General features: G+C 39.4%; 1 protein-coding gene across 1 annotated transcript in view; it reads right to left on the bottom strand.

The window, feature by feature from the left end:
* Window positions 1-20,697, bottom strand: part of NBAS (neuroblastoma amplified sequence) — a 381,012-nt gene that overhangs the window by 83,337 nt on the left and 276,978 nt on the right. The window contains exons 47-48 of the mRNA XM_026655553.2: window positions 17,706-17,795; window positions 3,229-3,424 (exon numbers count right to left, since the gene is read on the bottom strand). Of these exons, the coding sequence (XP_026511338.1) occupies window positions 3,229-3,424; window positions 17,706-17,795 (286 nt within the window). The remainder of the gene's footprint in view (window positions 1-3,228; window positions 3,425-17,705; window positions 17,796-20,697) is intronic.

Below are 20,697 nucleotides of genomic sequence, written 5' to 3' on the forward strand. Positions count from 1 at the left end.
ATTTAGGTTGGATATTAGGAAAAAATTTTTCACTAGGAGGGTGGTGAAGCACTGGAATGCTTTACCTAGGGAGGTGATGGAATCTCCTTCCTTAGAGGTTTTTAAGGTCAGGCTTGACAAAGCCCTGGCTGGGAAAATTTAGTTGGGGATTGGTCCTGCTTTGGGCAGGGGGTTGGACTAGATGACCTCCTGAGGTCCCTTCCAACCCTGATATTCTATGATTCTATGATCCAGATCATCTTGTATGATAGTCTAGCCCGCCTCGGTATTGGCAATACCTCCCAACTTTGTGTCATGCACAAATTTTATTAGCACACTCTCACTTTTTGTGCCAAGGTCAGTAATAAAAGTGTTAAGTAAGATTGGTCCCAAGACCGATCCCTGAGGAACTCCACTGGTAACCTCCCTCCAGCCTGAGAGTTCATCTTACAGCATGACATGTTGTAGTCTCCCCTTTAACCAGTTCCTTATCCACCTTTCAATTCTTATATTAATTCCTGTCTTCTTTATATAATATGTTAAAAATGTGTGGGTGCTTAGTGATGAATATGGATCTGTACCCCAAAATGTGTTTCATGTATAGGATTCCTGAGACTAGGTCTACACTAAAAGAGGAGGTTACTTACCTGTAACTGGAGGCTCTCCAAGATGTGTGGTCCCCTATTTGTATTCCAAACGCGGGTGCACATGTGAGCCATGTGCCGGAGCCGGAAGTTTTTCAGCAGCAGTGTCCATTGACCAGCATGGTCGCCTTATGTCACCACATGCTCCACGTGAGGTGCAGAAGTTGAGCAACGCGACTCCTTGACATGAAGGACTTGCAGATATTGCAGTGGGCAACAAGGTGTGCCTCATCCATGCAGTAGAGGCAGCGCATGTGCTCATCATTCATGGAGAAGAGAGAGGGCACAAGGCACAGTTCTTGAACCATGGAATGCGGAGCATAATCCCCCATAAAGGGCTACTACAAACACTAATTAACTAAACTAACATATTTACAGAAGTATGAAGAGAAAGGAAACCGAACTATCCATAATGGACTGTTGTTCTCGTAAAGCATATGAGCGCGAAGAGAAGATTCCAACTCCGACCACATGGTAAGAGGGAACTGAGGGCACGTTGCCCTGCACAGCCTCTTATAACCTCGCATGGAGCATGTGGTGACGTAAGGCGGCCATGTGGGTAGCGTGACCAGACAGCAAGTGTGAAAAATTTGGACAAGGGGTGAGGGGTTTATAGGCACCTATATAAGACAAAGCCCCAAATATTGGGACTGTCCCTATAAAATCAGGACATCTGGTCACCCTACACGAGGGTCAACATATACTGCTGCTGAAAAACTTCTGGCTCCAGTGCATGGAATATATATACACATATAGGGACCATAACTCGAAGAAGGAGGTTAGGATGACCCAGCTACATTGCTCAGGGTTGTGAAAAATCCACACCACTGAGCAACATAGTTAAGCTGACCTACCTCCTCCTGTTGACCTAGCTACTGCCTGCTGGAGAGATGGATTAATTACAGCGATGGGAGAACCCCTCCTGTCACTGTCATGAGTGTCTACACTGAAATGCTGCAGCCGCACTGCACTGCTGCAGCTTTTTTTAGTGAAAACATAGTCTGAGATGGTGTGTCGGAATGCTAGGGAGAGAAGACAGTTTCAGCAGAGACCCAAGGCTTGTCTACACATAAAATGCTACAGACACGCAGCTGCACCGCTGTAGTCCTTCAGTGTAGACACTACTTAAGCTGATGGGAGGGATTCTCCCTGTCAGCTTAGCTACTTCACTTCCCCGAAAGGCAGTAGCTATGACAACAGAATTCTTCTATCAACCTAGCACTGTCTAAACAGGGACTTAGGTTGGCCTAACAATTTTTCACACACCTGACCAGTGTAATTAAACCAACATAATTTTCTAGTGTAGACAGGCAAAAGGATAACTTCACTCCTAAGCTCTGTAACAAAAAGGCATTGAGCATTATGATAATGTGGCTCAAGCACACACAGTGAGGGTGGGGCTTTGAGAAAAGGGAATTTTCCTGAGGGGGAAAACATACAAGGTGACACTCTCCCTAGAAGGAAAACTGAGTCCAGGCTGGGTCCCAAGAACTCTTGGGTTTGCTAAAAGGATGGAAGTTGGGCCTGTTCTGTTCCTTTAACTCAAGACAGAAAACTATCTAAGTTAGCTTGTAGGGAAGAGTAGAATTAAATGAGTAAAAATGTAAATAGGGTACTTGTTATTTGAAAATCATTTTCCCAATTGCTTTGTTTCCATTTGCTAAATAAACCTACTAGTTCTAAGAAGGCTGTTTGTCACTGTATAACACTAGTCACAGGCTTCCAAAGGGACGAAACACAGGTGCCCAATCAAACCTGCACAGCAATAAATGGCTGGTATACATGGGGTATGTTGCACCCACATTCTAGTCTAAGAACAGAACTGCAAAATTCCACCCCCAAGTCAGGTAAAGGGCATGTGGGCCAATAGCTGAGGCTGTGCACTTAGGGAGACCAGAAAGGGGACATAGGTTCAAGCAGCCCTGTGATTATGACAAAGTACTTTAACAACTCCTTCCATCTGAGGATCTCAAAGTCATGTATAAACTCAATATTAATTAACGCTTGCATTACACCTTTGTGAGGTTACACTTACTAGCTCTATTTTAAAGACAGTTAACATGAATCACAGACAAGATAAATTTCATATCTAAGGTTAAAGGGTCTGGAAGAGAATCTAAATGTCACATTTACAATCCCTGCTCTAACCACTAGAATGCACACCAGAGTACACCACAGAGGGGACAGGGGAAAGTGGCAGAAGATAAACTGTGGAGGGGGAAGAAAAAATGGCAAATACCAGAGGGGTATATAGAGGGTGGGAGGGGGGATAGAGAAGAAAGAAAAAAAGGCACCGGGGCATGCTTCTGTTTGGTATCAAGTGTCCTTGGTCCCCACTAAAGGGAGTGGGAGCTGAGGATGCTCAGCCCATAAGTGAGGCAGTATTTAACTACTCCTAGTTAATTTTTTTTTAATTAAAGTCACAATTTGTTACAATCCTGGGTTGGTATGAGGATAGAAAAAGGGCCACTTCATTTGTTGATAGCATGCATATGTAACTGCCTATATGGGTCATACTACAAAATTGACAAAGTTCCATCATACAATTTTTAAAAGAGAAACACGGTAATACACTATCACTTAATGTTAGGGTAAATAATAATACCTTTGTCTCAGGCCAACAGGCTTTGAGAACAGCTTGAGTTCTGAAGAACACAAGTAGCCTGCTATCCTCATCACTGAGATGAAATGCTTGCTCCATAATCTGCAGGACCTTAATGCGGGGCTTCACTGGCAAGGAGTCATCACCACAGAAAGGTCTCAACCACTCCAATAGATCATCTGACGAAACTAGTTTCTCCCTGTAATCCAAATAAAATGGTTCATCTTTAATTAATAGTTAATCATTTTAATCCAATTTCTAAAGACATTATCACTGATAGCCACATAACAAATATGTCCTGTGTTTAGTTGTGAACAACTTTAATGGAACATTGTAAACTCTTCTAATTCTGATTGTGGCATAAGCAGCTGTGAGTTAGACTTACCTGAACACAACCACAGAGATTCAGTGCCTCTGAATTGCATTGTCTTCTGTATTATTGATTATGTTACTTGGTTACATATTTGGCTACCTTGAAATAGAGACTGTTAACCTGTGGAACTTAACCCACTCTGCTGTTTTATGAACATGAAAATAAATAAAGGAGTTCTCAAATTAAATTAATTGCATGCCGACTTCACTATCATGCCATTCTGATTTTAAGAACTAGCACTTCAAGATCAACCAAAAGGACTGATCTAGGATAAGTGACAATATAGATGATCATGGATTCAGAGAAGAAATGATCATGTTCAAAAATGAAACTTGTTGGGAAGAGAATTCATATACATCCATCAAATGAAACAAACATCTACTTAATCTATTTAAATAGATACACCCTCAGTTAAAAATCCATTCTAAGTTCTTTAAATTTTCCTACACTAATCAATTTTAAGTGTCATCACAGAGGAATCATGAAGAACCAGCTATACATAAAAACACTATTTTCTAAACCAGGGGTCGGCAACCTTTCAGAAGTGGTGTGCGGAGTCTTCATTTATTCACTTTAATTGGAGGTTTCGCGTGCCAGTAATACATTTTAACGTTTTTAGAAAGTCTCTTTCTATAAGTCTATAAAATATAACTAAACTATTGTTGTATGTAAGTAAATAAGGTTTCAAAATGTTTAAGAAGCTTCATTTAAAATTAAATTAAAATGCAGAGCCCCCCGGACCGGTGGCCAGAACCCGGGCAATGTGAGTGCCACTGAAAATCAGCTCGTGTGCCGCTTTCGGCACGCATGCCATAGGTTGCCTATCCCTGTTCTAAACTGTAAGAGTTTAATCAGGGAATATTATGTCTTCCTAGCATACAGAAAGCAAAACACATTTCAATATTTAACATAATATGAACTACAGAGAAATAAAACTTCTCAAGCATTTACTAATCTCATGAAGGAATTGTTTTTTCATGATTCCATTCCAAATGAGGTCATTCCAATAGTTGTAATACAAAATGTAAAAGTAAACAGATAAAAGGGGACACATAATACTTTGAACATTAATGGTCAGAGTCTATGAACACAATTTCTAATAATTTTGATAATTTGGGGATTTTATGATATTAAAATAATTGTATTTTAAATAAATGTAATAATAAAACCAACATTAAAGACTTGATGCTTCCTTTAACTCCAAGAAGTATATTCTCTACTTTGTCCATAGGATGTTAGCCAGGTTGCACAGCTATGAACTGAGCTAAAGTATATATGCATAAGGATGCTTATTTTGAATTCACACAGTATATAAGGAAGTATCTGTTAAATATGCAATATGATGAATAGTTATAAGCATTCAAGATATACTAACGTATGTGACAGGTACAGGTGTGAAATTACATACAATTTTTTTAAAAAGTATATTCACAAATCAATAGACTACTGTTTCTTTTGTGATATTTTCTGAGAAGGATGCCAAAAGGGGTGGCAGGCGGGGAAGTATTGCCACTGCTTCTAAAGATGCAGTTCTTGGATATTGTTTTTCTAAACTACGTTTTAGGTCTAAACAATGCTATTGAGTAGTCGGAATAATTTAAATAATTATGTCTAAATTGTATTTATTTATCTAAATAAATATACTGCACTCCTACTGACTCTATGCGCATTGTATACTTAAAACAAACATCCATATTTTAACAGATTCCTAAAGGAATCTTAAAAAACTAATCTTTGAATCCTTGGAAACCCCAACTTATCTACTATACCAGTGTCACCCCAAATGGCTTCCATTAGATACCTGTTCATTGCCTCCCCTCCAACCAGCCTATCACAATCATCTCCCATTCATCACTCAACGCCAGCAAAACCCTCCAGGAAAGGCCTGAGAACACAGGCTCATCTCACATGTCCTCCAAAAGTCATCAAACCATGGCACTGGTGAAGCAAGTGGGAAAGGAGTTCCAGTCATGACCCTTCCAGAAATGAAAACCTTGTTTTGAGACTTGTAGGAATGTTTATGAAAAAAAAAATGATGGAGGAATTACAACTAGAAGACAATAAGGTGATAAATAACATTCAACATGGATTTGTCAAGAACAAATCATGTCAAACCAGTCTAATACCTTTCTTTGAAAGGGTAACAAGCCTTGTGGATAGGGGGGAAGTACGTTGCCCGAGCTAGTGCTCTCAGTCCAGCCCTCTGCTCTCTGCCGCGATGGTGCTGGCAGCAGCCATGCATTCATGCCCCATGAAGGTACATCGGCTTGGGATGGGCTCATCTTATCAGGAGATCTCACCAATGCAACGTCTCCCCCAGTCTGGCCATCAAAAATGGTCTGCACGACATGCATACTGCTGGGCTGTGAGTGCCCTTGCACAGGGACCCTCAGCAGTGGTCAAAAACATCCTCGCATGGCCATGGGACTGTGTTTATCAGACCCAAGTGGTTAGTAACACACACAATCTTCCCAGTTTTTAAATGTAATTGCAAAATTAGTAGAATTAAACCTGATTTAATAATTTTGTAATTACCTTAAACAATCAGGAATCTTATGGAAAGTTTGGGGGGATGGGGGCATTGCTATCTCTGCCCTTCCCAACCAAAATACTACATCATCAGCTCCCACTGGCATACAAGGGGCAGGCAGGTTGAGTGCTTTGGGGGATCTCAACTATCCCATCATCACACAAGAAGAGAGAGACTCTTTTAGGTAGGCCAGTCCCCAAACGCTTTAGGGTTTTACAGGTGAAAATTAAGGGCTAAGCTGTATTTTAGAACAAAGTAGTGCATTTTGTCATTGTGGATAATTAAATCATTGATATGGCACAAAAACTACAGAAACATTCATTTCAAATACTGAAGATAAGATATAGCAGCAGTGACTGAATTCATTACATTTTAAAAAAGCAGCTGAAGCATCATATAACAATTAAATTGGAGAAAATAATCCTAGTTCTTTTAAACATATTTTTGGTATTTTTCTAGGTTCATTATTCCTAAAGGTATTTACATAAAAGCTTCCCCTCTTTTTTGTTGACCTCAGCTGCCCTGATACAGACATCCATGTGCATTGCAAAATGGTTTTAACATGATTCTTATTCATCTGAGCATGGCTTGTATTAATGCTTCTGCTGTTTACTAAGCAGTAATGGATTCTTCTCCTGCATTTCTACTCTAAATTATATTAGATGACATTTTTGTAATCCTTTCATTCTGAAATATTTAAATTAGCTAATGTTATTACAGTTAGCAAAGAGCCAATTAAATATTCTTCCATGAGAATCTATGGATTATTTTAGTCTAACAAATGAATGACTGTCAATGAGCACCAATGTCTGTTCCTAGTGGGAGAGGAAGAGGATGCTAAAAATGTATATGTAGGAGACACACAGCACAACTTTTTTACAGAACTTGAATCTAAAATGATCAAATTCTGTTATCTACCCATTTATGCTTTTAGCTAGTTTTCAGTTCATTTGACAGCGTTCATACTCAAGTTAATTTGAATTAATCTTTCAAACAAGATTGAGACACTGTCATTTACTTTAATAAATCCAACACATATCACATCTACAGTACTCTGTTCCCTTCAATTGCACCACAATTCAAAATTAAGGTTGTAGAAATATCCTGTCACTTTTTTAATGCTTGAAAAGAAACACTAATGTCATTTGCATAGTTTCTGAAGACTGGATCTTCCCTGTAAGGTAATTAGCTTGGCATCAAACTTTCCCCTTCTTTTAATATGATCTTTGTATCTTAAAAAAACATTTACAGATAGGTACCTAGGTTAAAAACATATGGCAATATCATAGATGCACAGGCAAGTACTATGATACGATTTGTTTTGTCACAAGATTGTTATGCAGAGTTCGGTGCACAGTTAGCATCACAATGCTCTATCCATGCAGAATATAAATAATTTGCTGTAGCATATAATCTCTAGACAAATGTATATAGATAAGTGTTTGTTGTGGCATTGTCATCCAAGAGTCTGTAAATGGCAGATATTGTAGGGATGGTTTAATATTCCACAGCTAGGGAAATGGATGGTTGGGGCAGAATCATTCTATATAAATATCAGTAACTAGATAACAAGTTGGCACCATGTTTGGGTGCAGAGCTTTGGGCCATTGTGGTTGACCTGTGTAAATATTGGCAAGAGCCCAGCAATCCTCAAATAGAAATTGGGACTGTAAAAATCCAGCTGTGATTAGTGCCATTTCTCATTTGTTGGATTTTTTTTTCCCCCTTTGGCTAGAATATTGCTTTCAGACTTTCTAGTTTCTTGTATTCTAGTTGTGCCTCAGATGCAAGGTTTTCTTAAATGAGCACTGGCATAGTGATGCATTTTCTTGCAGTTGTTAATATTCTGCACAGTGTTTATTCTTTGTTGGAAAGGTTTGAGGGAGTGCCCTCTGGAAAACAATACAGTGGTATACAATTGCACAGATTTCTTTTACCTTTTTAAATATGAGTTCAAGCAGTATCCTTCATTATGCACTAAGAACAGCACAAGGAGAATAAGCCAAGAGAGGTAATGTTTTACCTACCGGTAAAAAAAACCCATACTATTGTCCAGGGTAGGTAAGGTTTTTATTAAACAATTATCAAATGTTTTCTTTCAACTTTCATGTTTGGATCTCTGGAGAAACCCAAAAGGGATGTAATGTGCATAGCGGGTGAACTGTCCACAACTTCTAACACAGGAATTCAGGCGGTTTCGGTTCATTCTGTTGCCATTACCAGGATATAGAGGAAGCACACAAGCACTTTCCATTGGAATTCACTCATCAATGACGAGGTGGTATTTTCTGGCATACTGGAGGACACCAGCCAAAGTACCATTCTCTGTGGCTTCCTGAAATTCTTTTATATATTGTGACTCATCTATTTTAGTGTTATCCACTACTGTACAATTTGGCAATTAGTCCTTTAGATCTGCCTGTTTGTCTGAGTCTTATGCACATCTTCAAAAGTGGGCAACATTTGCTCCAGATCTTCCTACTCTAGTGTGGAGACAACAGTGTTGTAACTGTAAGAGTATCTAAACACCTGGTTTTGTTTATATTGAGGTCTCAATTGTTTTAATGATTTCAAGCCTGAGAATAGCTCTATGTGAGGAAAAAATACTATTCTTCCCCATAGGGCCATGAGAGTAAGGGCACAGTATTGATAACCTAGGGGCTTATCTACATGGAGACTTAGTGCAATGCAAGCCAGGGTGTGACTCTAGAGTGCACAACCTTGTTGCACACTAATTGGCAGAGTGGCCCTGCTGCCATGCCCTAGGAGTTCCAGGGCACACTGATTCAGACCCCCAGCTTGCTGCACACTAACTCTCGGATAGGTTGTTAGGACAGGAGATTTTGATGTCTCTGTTTGGAAGCAATTAAGAAATTAAAGCATATTTTCAACCCTTGTAGTCAAGATTTGCAAAAGTTTTCAACGGAATTGGGTACCTTTATTAAAAAAAAAAAAACAAAAAACCTCAGTGGCGTACAGGATTTGGCCTTTGTTGAAATTGTAAAGGGGACTGACCTCAATGGAACAGTAGGTTAGGATGGCTGCTCTATTTATAACCATGTCCGAACTCCAACCAGATATTCTGGGTGGGCTCCTCTCCCCAATCACTTTCAGGGAAATTCCAGAGGACCAGTTCCCTGGTTTCTGTCTTATCCTGCAGAAGTTTATATTTCATTCTGCTCTCCCTCATCCCCCTCAAAATAAATCTGGAAATGTTTGAGTACAGACATAGAAAACTGCTATTGGAGGTATTGGAATGGGAACAGGAATCTTAGAAGGGCATTCAGCATTCATTTAAATGACTCAAACTCTGTCTGGCAATAGGTAATACGGACCAGATAACTAATTTTTTAACATTTACATTTGGACAAATAATTTGAGGTAATTTATCATATAAGGACTATGTATCAGTGTGTGTTATTAGCCCAAGGTTGGCTCAATCGAGTGGATTACATCCTAATGGAGTAAGATACTAGACCTTCTGATCAGGCCTAGTTCCAATGGGTGTCTGTACTAGTGCATCATCTGCCTATAAAAATGAGTTAAACTTGGTCGGTACGTAATTTGCTTTTGCTGTGCTTTTGCTCACTCCTTCCCCCGCAAAATCATTATTTCCTACTTTTAAAAGCATGTGAAATTTTTTCTTTTCTTTACAAATGTATATCATTGTTGACCTTCCATCTTCTCTCCTTCTGAATAGCACCCTTTCCAATTTAATTACTTTATAATGTCCTATTATAGTTATTAATGATTACAAAACAACCATGTTTATCAGCAAGGGAGAAGAAGAGGTTAACCACTTTGTACAGTAACTACGGTTCTTCGAGATGTGTCCCCCTATGGGTGTTCCACTACAGTTCTCATGCTTCACTGGAGCTCTTGATTGGAGATTTCAGTTAGTGTCCATTTCGCTCATGCATGTACCCTATGCCGCCTCATACCAGATACTGAAGCTATATGGGGTACACGAGTGAACCACCCTCATTTCCTTCTCCACTCAAATGTCCCCTGAGGATCAGTCCAATGCAAAAGGGAATGAGGGCGGGTAGTAAAGCATCCATAGGGATACACAACTGAAAGAACCGCAGTTACTGCACAAAGTGAGTAACTTTTTTGCCTCCTTCGAGTAGTGTCCCACTTCTGGTGGTTTCCAAGCAGTACTCCCAAATGGAGGAAGCAGCTTCAGAATAGAGTCCAGAACTGAAGGTGGTATAGCAGAACCAAGTGCCAGATTAAATCTGACAGCATGGATCAGGGTATAATATTTTGAAAATGTGCACTGAAGCCCATGTATTGGCCCTACATATTTCAGATACTAGTACATTCTTCAGTAACACCATAGATGTTGCCTGTGATATGGTTGAATGTGCTATCACCCTTTGTGGGGAGGAGAGGATGGGATGAATGCCTGTAGCATAACAAGTGACAATACATTCAGATATCCATCTCGATAGTCTCTGAGTAGAGCTTGAAGACCTTGTAGATATATCCATGAAGGAAATGAAGAACCTAAGTGACTTTCTAAATTGCTTAGTCCTATCTCAAATGAAAGCCAAATGCCCTTCTAACACCCACTGTATATAAACAGGATTGCTGTAGAGAACTATGTCACTTCAGGAAAAAAACACTGGTAAGATGAATGTATTGGTTAAAATGGAGCTCTGATAGAACCTTAGGTAAGACTTTAGGGTGTAGATGTAAAGAGACCTTGTCCTTAAAGAATCCTGTAAAGGGGGGATCTGCCAATTCCAATCTCCCTGATCTTATGGGCTGACATGATGGCTACTAAAAAGGCCGTCTTCATAGATAAATGCAACAGAGACTAGGTTTGCCATTCACTGGAATGGAGCTCTCATAAGGTAATTGAGGTCCCAGATCAGAGTAGGTTTTCTAATCTGCAGACAGAAATTCCCCAAATCTTTAATAAACCTAGATGATACTGGATGAGCAAATATGGAGAATCCTTCTAATGGAGGATGAAAGGCTGATTCTGTGGCCAAATGGATCTTAGTCAAACTAATAGATAACCCTGATTTCTTTAGATGCAACAGATAATCCAAAATGGTAAAGTGGCACCAAATCAGGCAGGAGGCAGCGATGACAACAACAATGGAAGGATCTCTTCCATTTCTGCAGAAAGTAGTACTGGTTGATTTCTTTGGGCTATTCAGTCATACTGTTGAACTTCAGTAGAACAGGAGGATTCTAGCCCTGTGAACCATTGAGGAGTCATACCCTGAGGTGGAGAACCACTAGGCTGGGAAGAACCACATGATCTGCATCCCGTTACAGGAGATGAGAAATGGCTGGGAGCTAGAACAGCAGTTGGATACATAGGTGAAGCAGTTAAGGGTGCCAAGCTTGTCCCTTAGGCACTATAAGGATAATTCTGGCTGTGTCAGAACAGCCCTTGAACAGCTAGTTGTGGAGGTCTGGGAAGACAAGGATCGCTTCTTGTTTGAGGTAAGCAGCCACTACTGCCAGGACTTTTGAGAACAACCTTGGGGCCAAGGAAAGGCCAAAAGGAAGCACTTGTTGTTGAAAATGATCCTGACCTACAGTGAAGCATAGGTAATTCCTGTGCAATTGGTATATCATTATATGGAAATAGGCATCTTGTAGGCTGAGGGCTGAAAATCAACACCCTTTCTCTAGTGAAGGAATTATAGCTGCCAGAGTCACCATTTTAAACTTTTGAAACTTTACAAACTTGTGTAGAAATCTTAGATATAAGATCGGTCTCCAACCTCCATCCTTCTTTGGCACAAGGAAATACTTTGAGTAAAATCCCTTGCCCTCGTGAGGAGGAGAAACCAGCAGTATTGCTCCTAATCGAAGGACAGAGTTCAATTTTGTCTCAATAAAAGCTTGAGAGAGAAGTCCCTGAAGAGGGACAGGGAAGGGGGGTGGAAGGGAGAGAGTGATGTAAAATGGATGGCATAGTCCTATGTTATGACCTGTATGATCCACTTGTCTGTAGTGATCTGCCTCCAAGCACGCTGGAAATAGGCAATGGGGTCTCCAAAGGACAGGATGTGGGCAAACTGGCACAGTTGTAAATCCAGACTAGTGCTGTGTCTAAGGCTGAGGCAGTTGAGAAGTACCTGAGAGTGGTTTGCCCTCACACTCCCACAGCCTCAGTATTTGGTGTGAGGCGGCACAGGGTGCATGCATAGGCTGAATGGACAATGCTAACTGAAAATCTCCGATGAAGAGTGCGAGAGGCGCCTGAAGTGGAGCACCCATAGGGACACTGCCTGAAGAAAAAGAGGTGTTTTATAATTAAATTAGGGGGGTTTGGGACTGCAGATAATGAAAATAAATTAATATGAATAGATCATATCATATAATGAAGTACATTAGAATAAATGCATTCTGATTATTAAACTGTATTTACAGTGTACATATTAGTAAAATCACCGAATAGTTGTAGGCAAGAGTCGACAGTCCTATACAGACTTCAAACTATCATGTAATAAATCTGTAAACAATGTTCTGCTATTCTTTGGTAATATTTCAAACTATCATTGGGTTGGGGTTTTTTTTTTAAGAAAGTGGCTCCACGTGAAATGTAATTTATAACTAATGTTCCTTTATTTGTCCTAACAAGACAGATGGCAAAGTAGTAGTAGTCAGAAAACACCAGTTTATCCTATCTTGAAGGTCTGAAGTAATAAACATTGACAGTTTAAGTTTTCAGTTAGGATTTCAATATTATTTAGCCTTTATTATTATCTTATCTATCTCAGAACTTGAGCTAAATTAGAAATTACTCTGCTGAACGAGTAGCATTCAAACCGTAAATTAAAACTGTGAAAATTAAAAGCAACTGTTGGAACATTTCTCAAAAGTTAGGCAAGCTCACGTCTCAATTTTTTATGACTTTCTTGAAGCAGAAGCTTTATACTTTGCTGTCTTAATAGTTGAAGTATAAGGAGGTAAGCAAGTATGCTTAAATGAATCTGAGTAATCTTTTCCATAGTCACATTGATCTTCACACTTGATTAGTGTTTAAATGCCACAGTGTTAGCAGTGTACACAAACTGAGACTCCAGACAGCTCCTTTCAAAAGAAAACAGTTCAAATTAGCACTGAATACAGTGGTTTGTCACGATCTGTGTTATAACCATTTTTTTTGCTCCAAATTTAAATCAAAATAATCTCTGGACTAATAAAAATTGAAAATTTCACCCACAAATGAATTTTAAAAAGCGCAATCCCCAAATAAGTTGGACATGGAGAGTGTTATTATGGAAATTGCATTTGAAGCTTAACTACACAGTAAACCATTGCACCCATTACAGTGATATGTCTGTGAAGCAATGGGAAAGGGGATGAGGCCTCTTTTGACCAGAAGTGTTGCTGCAACTAAGAACTCAAGTGGGGTAGCATTGATGTTAAAAAATGGAAGAAAGAACAGGAACCGGGACCATTTCTACAGCCCCACACACAACAGGCCCAACCATATGAGGAGGCCAATTTGTGTGTTATTGAGACGAAAAACTGGCAATTCTGCCTTCTAACTGGAATCAAATAAATATTCTGGGGGTGGGAGGGAGAGGAGGAGGAGGTGGAGACAGACTGGGAAGGAGTTTGCTGAACAAAATTAAATGAAAGGTACATAAGCTAAACCAGAAAAAGGCAACTCACTCTCAAATAAGAGTGTCCACATGGGGAGCTGTACAGGTATAATTACAGTGGTACATTTATATCAGTAATTTCTTGAAGTATTCAAGACCTACTAGACCTGGTATTTATGGGATTGAAATTTAAATTCCATTCTGTGCTAAGAGTGGACTGGCTGACTCTCAGACCCTAGCGCTAACTACTGAGGAGAAGCCAAGATCAGTCATGCACCTTTCTCTTGACCTCAAGTTCTCTATACAAACACTTATGAACAAGAAGTGAAAGCCAAGAAATGTATGGAGAGTCAGTGAGTTTTCCTAACATTCAGGACACAGATTACATTGGTCTCTCTTTTGTATTGTGTATTCCTAAACTTACCTATAAGTGTGGCTATTTGTGATGGACTATTACTTGAAGCACTCAATCCTGCTCTAACTCAAGTTAATGAGAATTTTTCCACTATCTTAAATGGGAGGAGTAGGTATATACCTCAGTGCTATTACCAGGTTCTCTGGAATTGCTTCTGAAAATCATGTGTGTTTTGGAGTTTCCTATAATATGAACTGAAAGAGAAATACAGGATTATGCAGGTTTTAAAGCATTTATTATACAATTTTGGTCTGTCTGGTTACTGTAATATTTGGATTTTCCCCCCCATTACATGGTTATCAAGCACACGATGAGATGGCGTCTATATCAAAGATGTGTATAAGCCATAGTAAAAATGCTTACTAAAACACACGGAAAGAAATAATGCACAGCGGACCATCTTTAAACTGCAGTTTCCTATTAGGCTGTTTGGGGTTAAAAACAAACAAAGTTGTTATAGGTTATGGAAGAAAAAACTGGCAATAGTTTAATTTATCTAGCCATTTTTAGAATAGCCAATTCTCAACTCTAATCTGGACACCTGCACACACACACTGCTCACCTTATTTGTTGAGGTGCTAAACAGAGGTGGAAGTGAGGATCCTACTAGACTCTGTTTTCTCAACTGTAGGTCTATTGCTGCTGTCTGCCAAGGACAGGGTCTAAAGTCACTCATTTCTCAGTTCAGATCTTCTACAACTAAGCTGAGCTGGGGCGCAGCTAATGTTCCCTGCTCAGCATGCCCCAACCTGCCCTTATATAGAGTTGCTCGACAATGGTACTTAAGTATGGGTATGTCTACAAAGCAGAAGGGAGGTGTGATTCCCAGAGCCAGTACTAGCACCTACAAATAGTAGTGTGGCTGTGATGACATGGGCTGCGGCTAGGGCTAGGCACTCAAATACAGTCCTGCCTGACCCCCGAGATATGTACTGGGGCACCTAGCCCAAGCTGCAGCCTGTGCTACCATGGCCACACTGCTAGTTTTAGACACTAGCTCAAAGAGAACTAACAAGTTTTGCAACAGAAAAGCTTCAAAAACAGACTCCAACAAGAAACTGCTGAACTTGAATTAATATGCAAATTAGACACCATCAACTTAGGCTTGAATAGAGACTGGGAATGGCTGAGCCATTACACACATTGAATCTATTTCCCCATGTTAAGTATTCTCACACCTCTTGTCAAACTGTCTGTAATGGGCTATCTTGATTATCACGAAAAAGTTTTTTCTCTTCATTAATTAGCCTCTTAGAGTTGGTAGGACAACTCCCACCTTTTCACGTTCTCTGTATGTGCATATATATTTCCTTACTATATGCTCCATTCTATGCATCCGATGAAGTGGGCTGTAGCCCACAAAAGCTTATGCTCAAATACATTTGTTAGTCTCTAAGGTGCCACAAGTACTCCTGTTCTTTTTGTGGATACGGACTAACACGGCTGCTACTCTGAAACAAGTTTATATCACCTCTGCTAGAAATCACATCTCTCTGCTGCTGTGCAGACATACCTTAATGTGTGTGGGGGGAGGAGGAGGGAGTTCTGCCTCTTCCCCACGCACAGTGTTACTTCAGATAAGCAATTTGCAAAAGCCCTGGCTCAGCACTTCTTCCAGGGATCAGTTCTCTCAGCTAAGAAGTGAAATTATGGAGACCAATGAAAAGATGTGAGATTCCCCCTACCACAAAGTCAATGAAAAGCCCCCATCACATTGAGTTATAAAAGCTCACAAACACATATCTGACTTAAGTTTCTTTTTTGTTTAACTCCATAAGACCATTTTTTTTTTTTTTTTTGGTTTTGTGTGGTATACTACATTTTCTCTCTCAAACTGTGATTTGTATGCCATGTTTCAGTCCAGAATAAATTTTAAGGCTGAGTTATCATGAAAGTGCTGACACGACCATAAGAGTAGCAATGCTAAGAGAACCAATAAAATGATAAATAACATTGGCAGGACACTAAAGCACTAGACGTTTGAACAGTGATTCAGTGTACAGACCTTACCTTCCCCCCTGCTTCATGCCTGCTGCTTCTGGTTATGGCTTAGTCAAAAATAGGTATAATGGTAATGAGTGTTGTACAGCAAACTGATGAGGATCGATTCATAATTAAGTAAAGCCTTATTTTTTCCTAGAGTGGGAGTTATTAACAAGGAACTGGACGGGTGGGAGAGCTTTCTTTTTAATGTAACTAATGGATTGTGAAAGTTGTTCAGGGGATGAATTTCCAGGAGCTAGAATCAAGGCATTCTTGGTGGCAGGCCCTAGGGTTTGGAATTAATTCCCCGTGGGATTCTGTCACTTTTACAGCAGGATGCAAAATAGACTTTTTTGTTCGGATGTTTTCCAACAAAATATTGCAATCCCCACTGGTAATTAGGCTCTTGGCTCTAGTCCTTTCAGTATGATAATTGCAAGGGGTTGTAGGATATAGTATGCTTTTTCTTTTAAATTATGCAAAAGTCAAGTACTACTGATGGGTGTCTTATAATGCATGTGAGAAATAAATTCATCATATACTCCCTTGCAGGAAAGTATCCACATTCAATACTGTACCTTGTCATAGCATTGTGACTAAAAAAATCTGACAGTGTTAGCAAAAGGATTCGTATGACGTATTACAGCCCATACGCAAGGAACCTAAAGGCCTGTATTCTGTACGATTAGCTAAAGCAAGTTAGCATGAGTATTTGTAACCTTTGGCATAGATAAATGGCCTACCAGTTGCCCTTTAGATTTTAGGGAATTGAATGTGTTTACCAAAGATTTTTGGGACCTATCGGTAACCACGAGGAACACCACAAGGACATGGAAGTAACGGTCCAGGCCAAAGGTAACGGGTTTCAAGAATGAGACAACTGGCATTAGTATGTATGGCTATGCTGTTAATATGTATGAATATGCTAGCCTCTAGAGTAAGTGTGCCCTAAGCTTATATGGGTGAGAAAATAAGATTTGGGCATGGAACATTGGGCACTGACATGAATATTTAGAAGGGTACCAAGACCCTATAAAAGGGCAAAACCACCATGTGAAGGGGTGCTCTATCCAACTAGTTTAGTTCCCTTTTGTTCTTTTTGTCTTTAGCTTTTAGCTTAGCTTTTTCAGTACAACAGCTACTCAACATTTGACCCTTCTCTCCACCATCTCGGATACTGAGGAACATGAAGCATCGGACTCATTTGGCATACCAGAGACAAGGCTGGTCCTCTGTCTCCCATCACCAGGTCCGCTAAGGAAGGGTGTGAATGTGCAAGTCTAAGCAGCTTTTGTAAGGAATGATACCACAGGTATCCACAGAACTCTATTATTTCTTTTTGATTCTGTGGTTTCGAGCTTTGATCACTTTTTCCTTTATTTTAATAAAAATCTCCAAAGCTCAGCTTTGACCTCAGCGTGAGCATTCTAGCCACACACCCTGAGGGTCCTTGCAAAATACTGAACTCTCTACATTCAATTCTCTGTAGCCTGATTTCAGAACGAGAACCTCATTATCTTATAATCAGATCATGGGCGAGCCTATAATAATATACAACCCACTAAAAATCAGGTTAACAGTATCCATATACATTCTTACCCCTTTTCAGCACTTGCGTGGACTGCAGAAACAATGTCTTCTAGGATCTGAAGCGGGTCTTTTATCAAAGTAAATTCAGCACCATTATCACTGTTAAAAGAATCAAACAAAACCAGTTTATACAAAAACATGATTATTTTAAAATAAAGGTTTCTGGACACAATATCTAATTTTGTCTGTACACCTGAAGGTCATTTATGAATATTCAGTAAATGTGACAACTTTCAGTTTCCTTACTTGATTAGTAGCTTTTATCTCTGTGTCATATGTGATATGAGGAGCAAAAATGGAAATAAACAACAGGAGAAAATAACAGCACTCAAATGCACTTTAAGAAAAAAACCTGGAGAGTTAAAATGGCCTGGAATATTTGGTATTCTTCAGAATGCCCATCTCAAACCTGGTCCATGTGAAAAACTATCGAAATGCATTGGCAAAATCTGCAGAGTAACATAATTCAGTGTGGGTATTTTCCTACCACTGATTATTAATAGACTAAAGGCTATGCACAAATTGTATCAGCATACTTTCTCTTCAATAATCAGTCTGCCTAGGATTAAATACAATAATTATGAAGTATCCAGTCAGGGAATTTCCACAGTTGGGACACACACCTCTCCACATGTCAGAAAATGATAAAAGTTGGAGTGCCTGTTGTTAGCTACTTATATAAAGATAACAGTTGCAGTGCTGTTTAAACATTTGTCTTATGGAATGAAATTTCAAATCTTTTCATATGAAGTCTAGAGAAATAAACATGAAAAATGACTGAATACTTAAGGGGAAACTGAATTACAGTAGCACTTTATGCCTCAAGTGTCTTTTCATACAAATTGTTATAAGGGCACTGATGGTTAAGCTGACCTGTCTATTTTAGGGTGGTTCATTTTAGTTTTTAAGAACTAAGGATGCTAGACAAATGTTTCCAAAATTGGTTTGCTAAGAACAACTCAACCACCAGAGATAGATTATACCCTCCCTTCAATTCATCAGGACAATACAGTTATTGTATCATTAGAGTAAGTGGCAGCCTTTTTCTATACCTGAGAACTATGGCTTCCTACTAATTCGAAAAATGTCAAAGGCATCAATGATTGCTCTGCCAAAGATGAGATAACCCAAAAGGTATCAGGTATTGCAATATGCAGAGGAATAATTACAGTGCTTTTCACATTTACCCTTAGAGTTACGGTAGTTTCTACAACATTGTAATTTATGCAACTGCAGTGGGACAATATTTGCCCTAGCTAAGAAAATAACTACTCTACACAGGTAACCCTTGAGGAAAGTATTGACATGCAGGTTTTGAAACCTTAGCAGATTTTCTTCTTTAATATTGATTAGTAGTCAGGGTCTGTGTCAGCGGCATTGGATCAGTAGATTAAAAATGACTGAATGGCAAAAAACTACTTTAACAAAGAGTTAAAGTTGTTTGGTGGCATGCCGTCCCCCTGCAGAATGATGAGTTAAGCATCTGAAAATCAGGAAATGCAGAGGTAAGGTTGCCCTCTATCAGCAATGCCCCAATTACACCCTGTTAATACACATACTTTTACACTGCCAAGCCCACAGGTGCTGAAATGTACAAACTTTTCACCTCCTTTTACCACTCATTCACTCTAACCCACAGGATTCCATCTGATACACACATACGACACTGGCCCTTGGTACTGTAAGATTCAGGAGGTTCCAGATCCTGGAATACACTCACACACTTAGCCAACTGCCCAGAAAGAATATCACAAGTACACAATTGAAGAATCACTTCACAGCCTTTTAAAACTCCCTTATACTTAGAGCATAACATCTTAACCTACACTTTCATTTAACCATCATTAAAGTATTAGTCCTCTCATATTCTAGTTCACTGCTGACAATGTCCTTTGTAATAAAAGCCCTATGTCCTGATACTGACATAACAATTCTGCAAAGAAATGATGGATACTGCATCCTAAAGGTACACATGCAGCTCTTTCCTTTCCTCACGTGAGAGGGTGTGAAGCATCCATCTCCTCATATCACAATCACAGCTCTGTCACACACCTCAAAGTAATTCACAGATCTTACAAACACATCTCTACAAAACAGAGCTAACTAGTGCCTCGACCAATCAATCCAGCTACACCGAACACTGACCACACTTGAGTCCATGTGGATAATAAATGCTTACTCTGCTCTCATATCCCAGCTCACTACTGACAATACCCTTAGTAATAACCCCCCCATGTCCTGCTAATTACATAATGTATGTAGAGCTTCTGTTTCTCAGGGTTTGTTAATTTCATTTTCTAGGCTTATTTTTAGCAATTTTTGAGTTCTATGTAGATGTTCAGAAGTCTGAGGGTTTCAAGGATCTCTTGTATACTGTAATGAGAAGATTTTTTTTTCCAGGTACTTCCCAAAATTCTTGTCTACTTAATTTTTTATTATAAAAAAAGGTATAAAAAATGCCCTACATGATTAGTTTAAGCTTCACATCCTTGTTATTGAACCCCTGGTTGGTGTATTTGTCCCTACTGCGCTTTAACGTAGTGCTATTTCATATAGCATTATGTTAAAGCACTCCAGGGAATCTTTAGTGCATAAAAGCAGGATCTACATGGACCAGTTACATTGTAACATGTTAGTGCGCTTTAGAAATCACATCCCCATAGTCCACATTACTGCTCTGGGTAGACAATCCCTTAGATATAAGCCAGGCAGCAGTGACATTTACCTATATAAACAAACTGCACTGTGAAAGGGATGAAGTCAACATGAATTGAGTAACCATTTCTTGTATTTATTGGATAATTGCTCATTTCATTTTTCTCATAACCGGGGTGTTTTATTAGAGTATCAGTTATAACCTATTTCAGAGTAGCAGCCGTGTTAGTCTGTATCCGCAAAAAGAACAGGAGTACTTGTGGCACCTTAGAGACCAACAAATTTATTAGAGCATAAGCTTTCGTGGGCTACAACCCACTTCTTCGGATGCATCCGAAGAAGTGGG

The sequence above is a fragment of the Terrapene carolina genome, unplaced genomic scaffold, assembly GCF_002925995.2.
Source record: "Terrapene carolina triunguis isolate 2854851 unplaced genomic scaffold, T_m_triunguis-2.0 Scaffold42, whole genome shotgun sequence".
NCBI classification, from domain to species: Eukaryota; Metazoa; Chordata; order Testudines; family Emydidae; genus Terrapene; species Terrapene triunguis.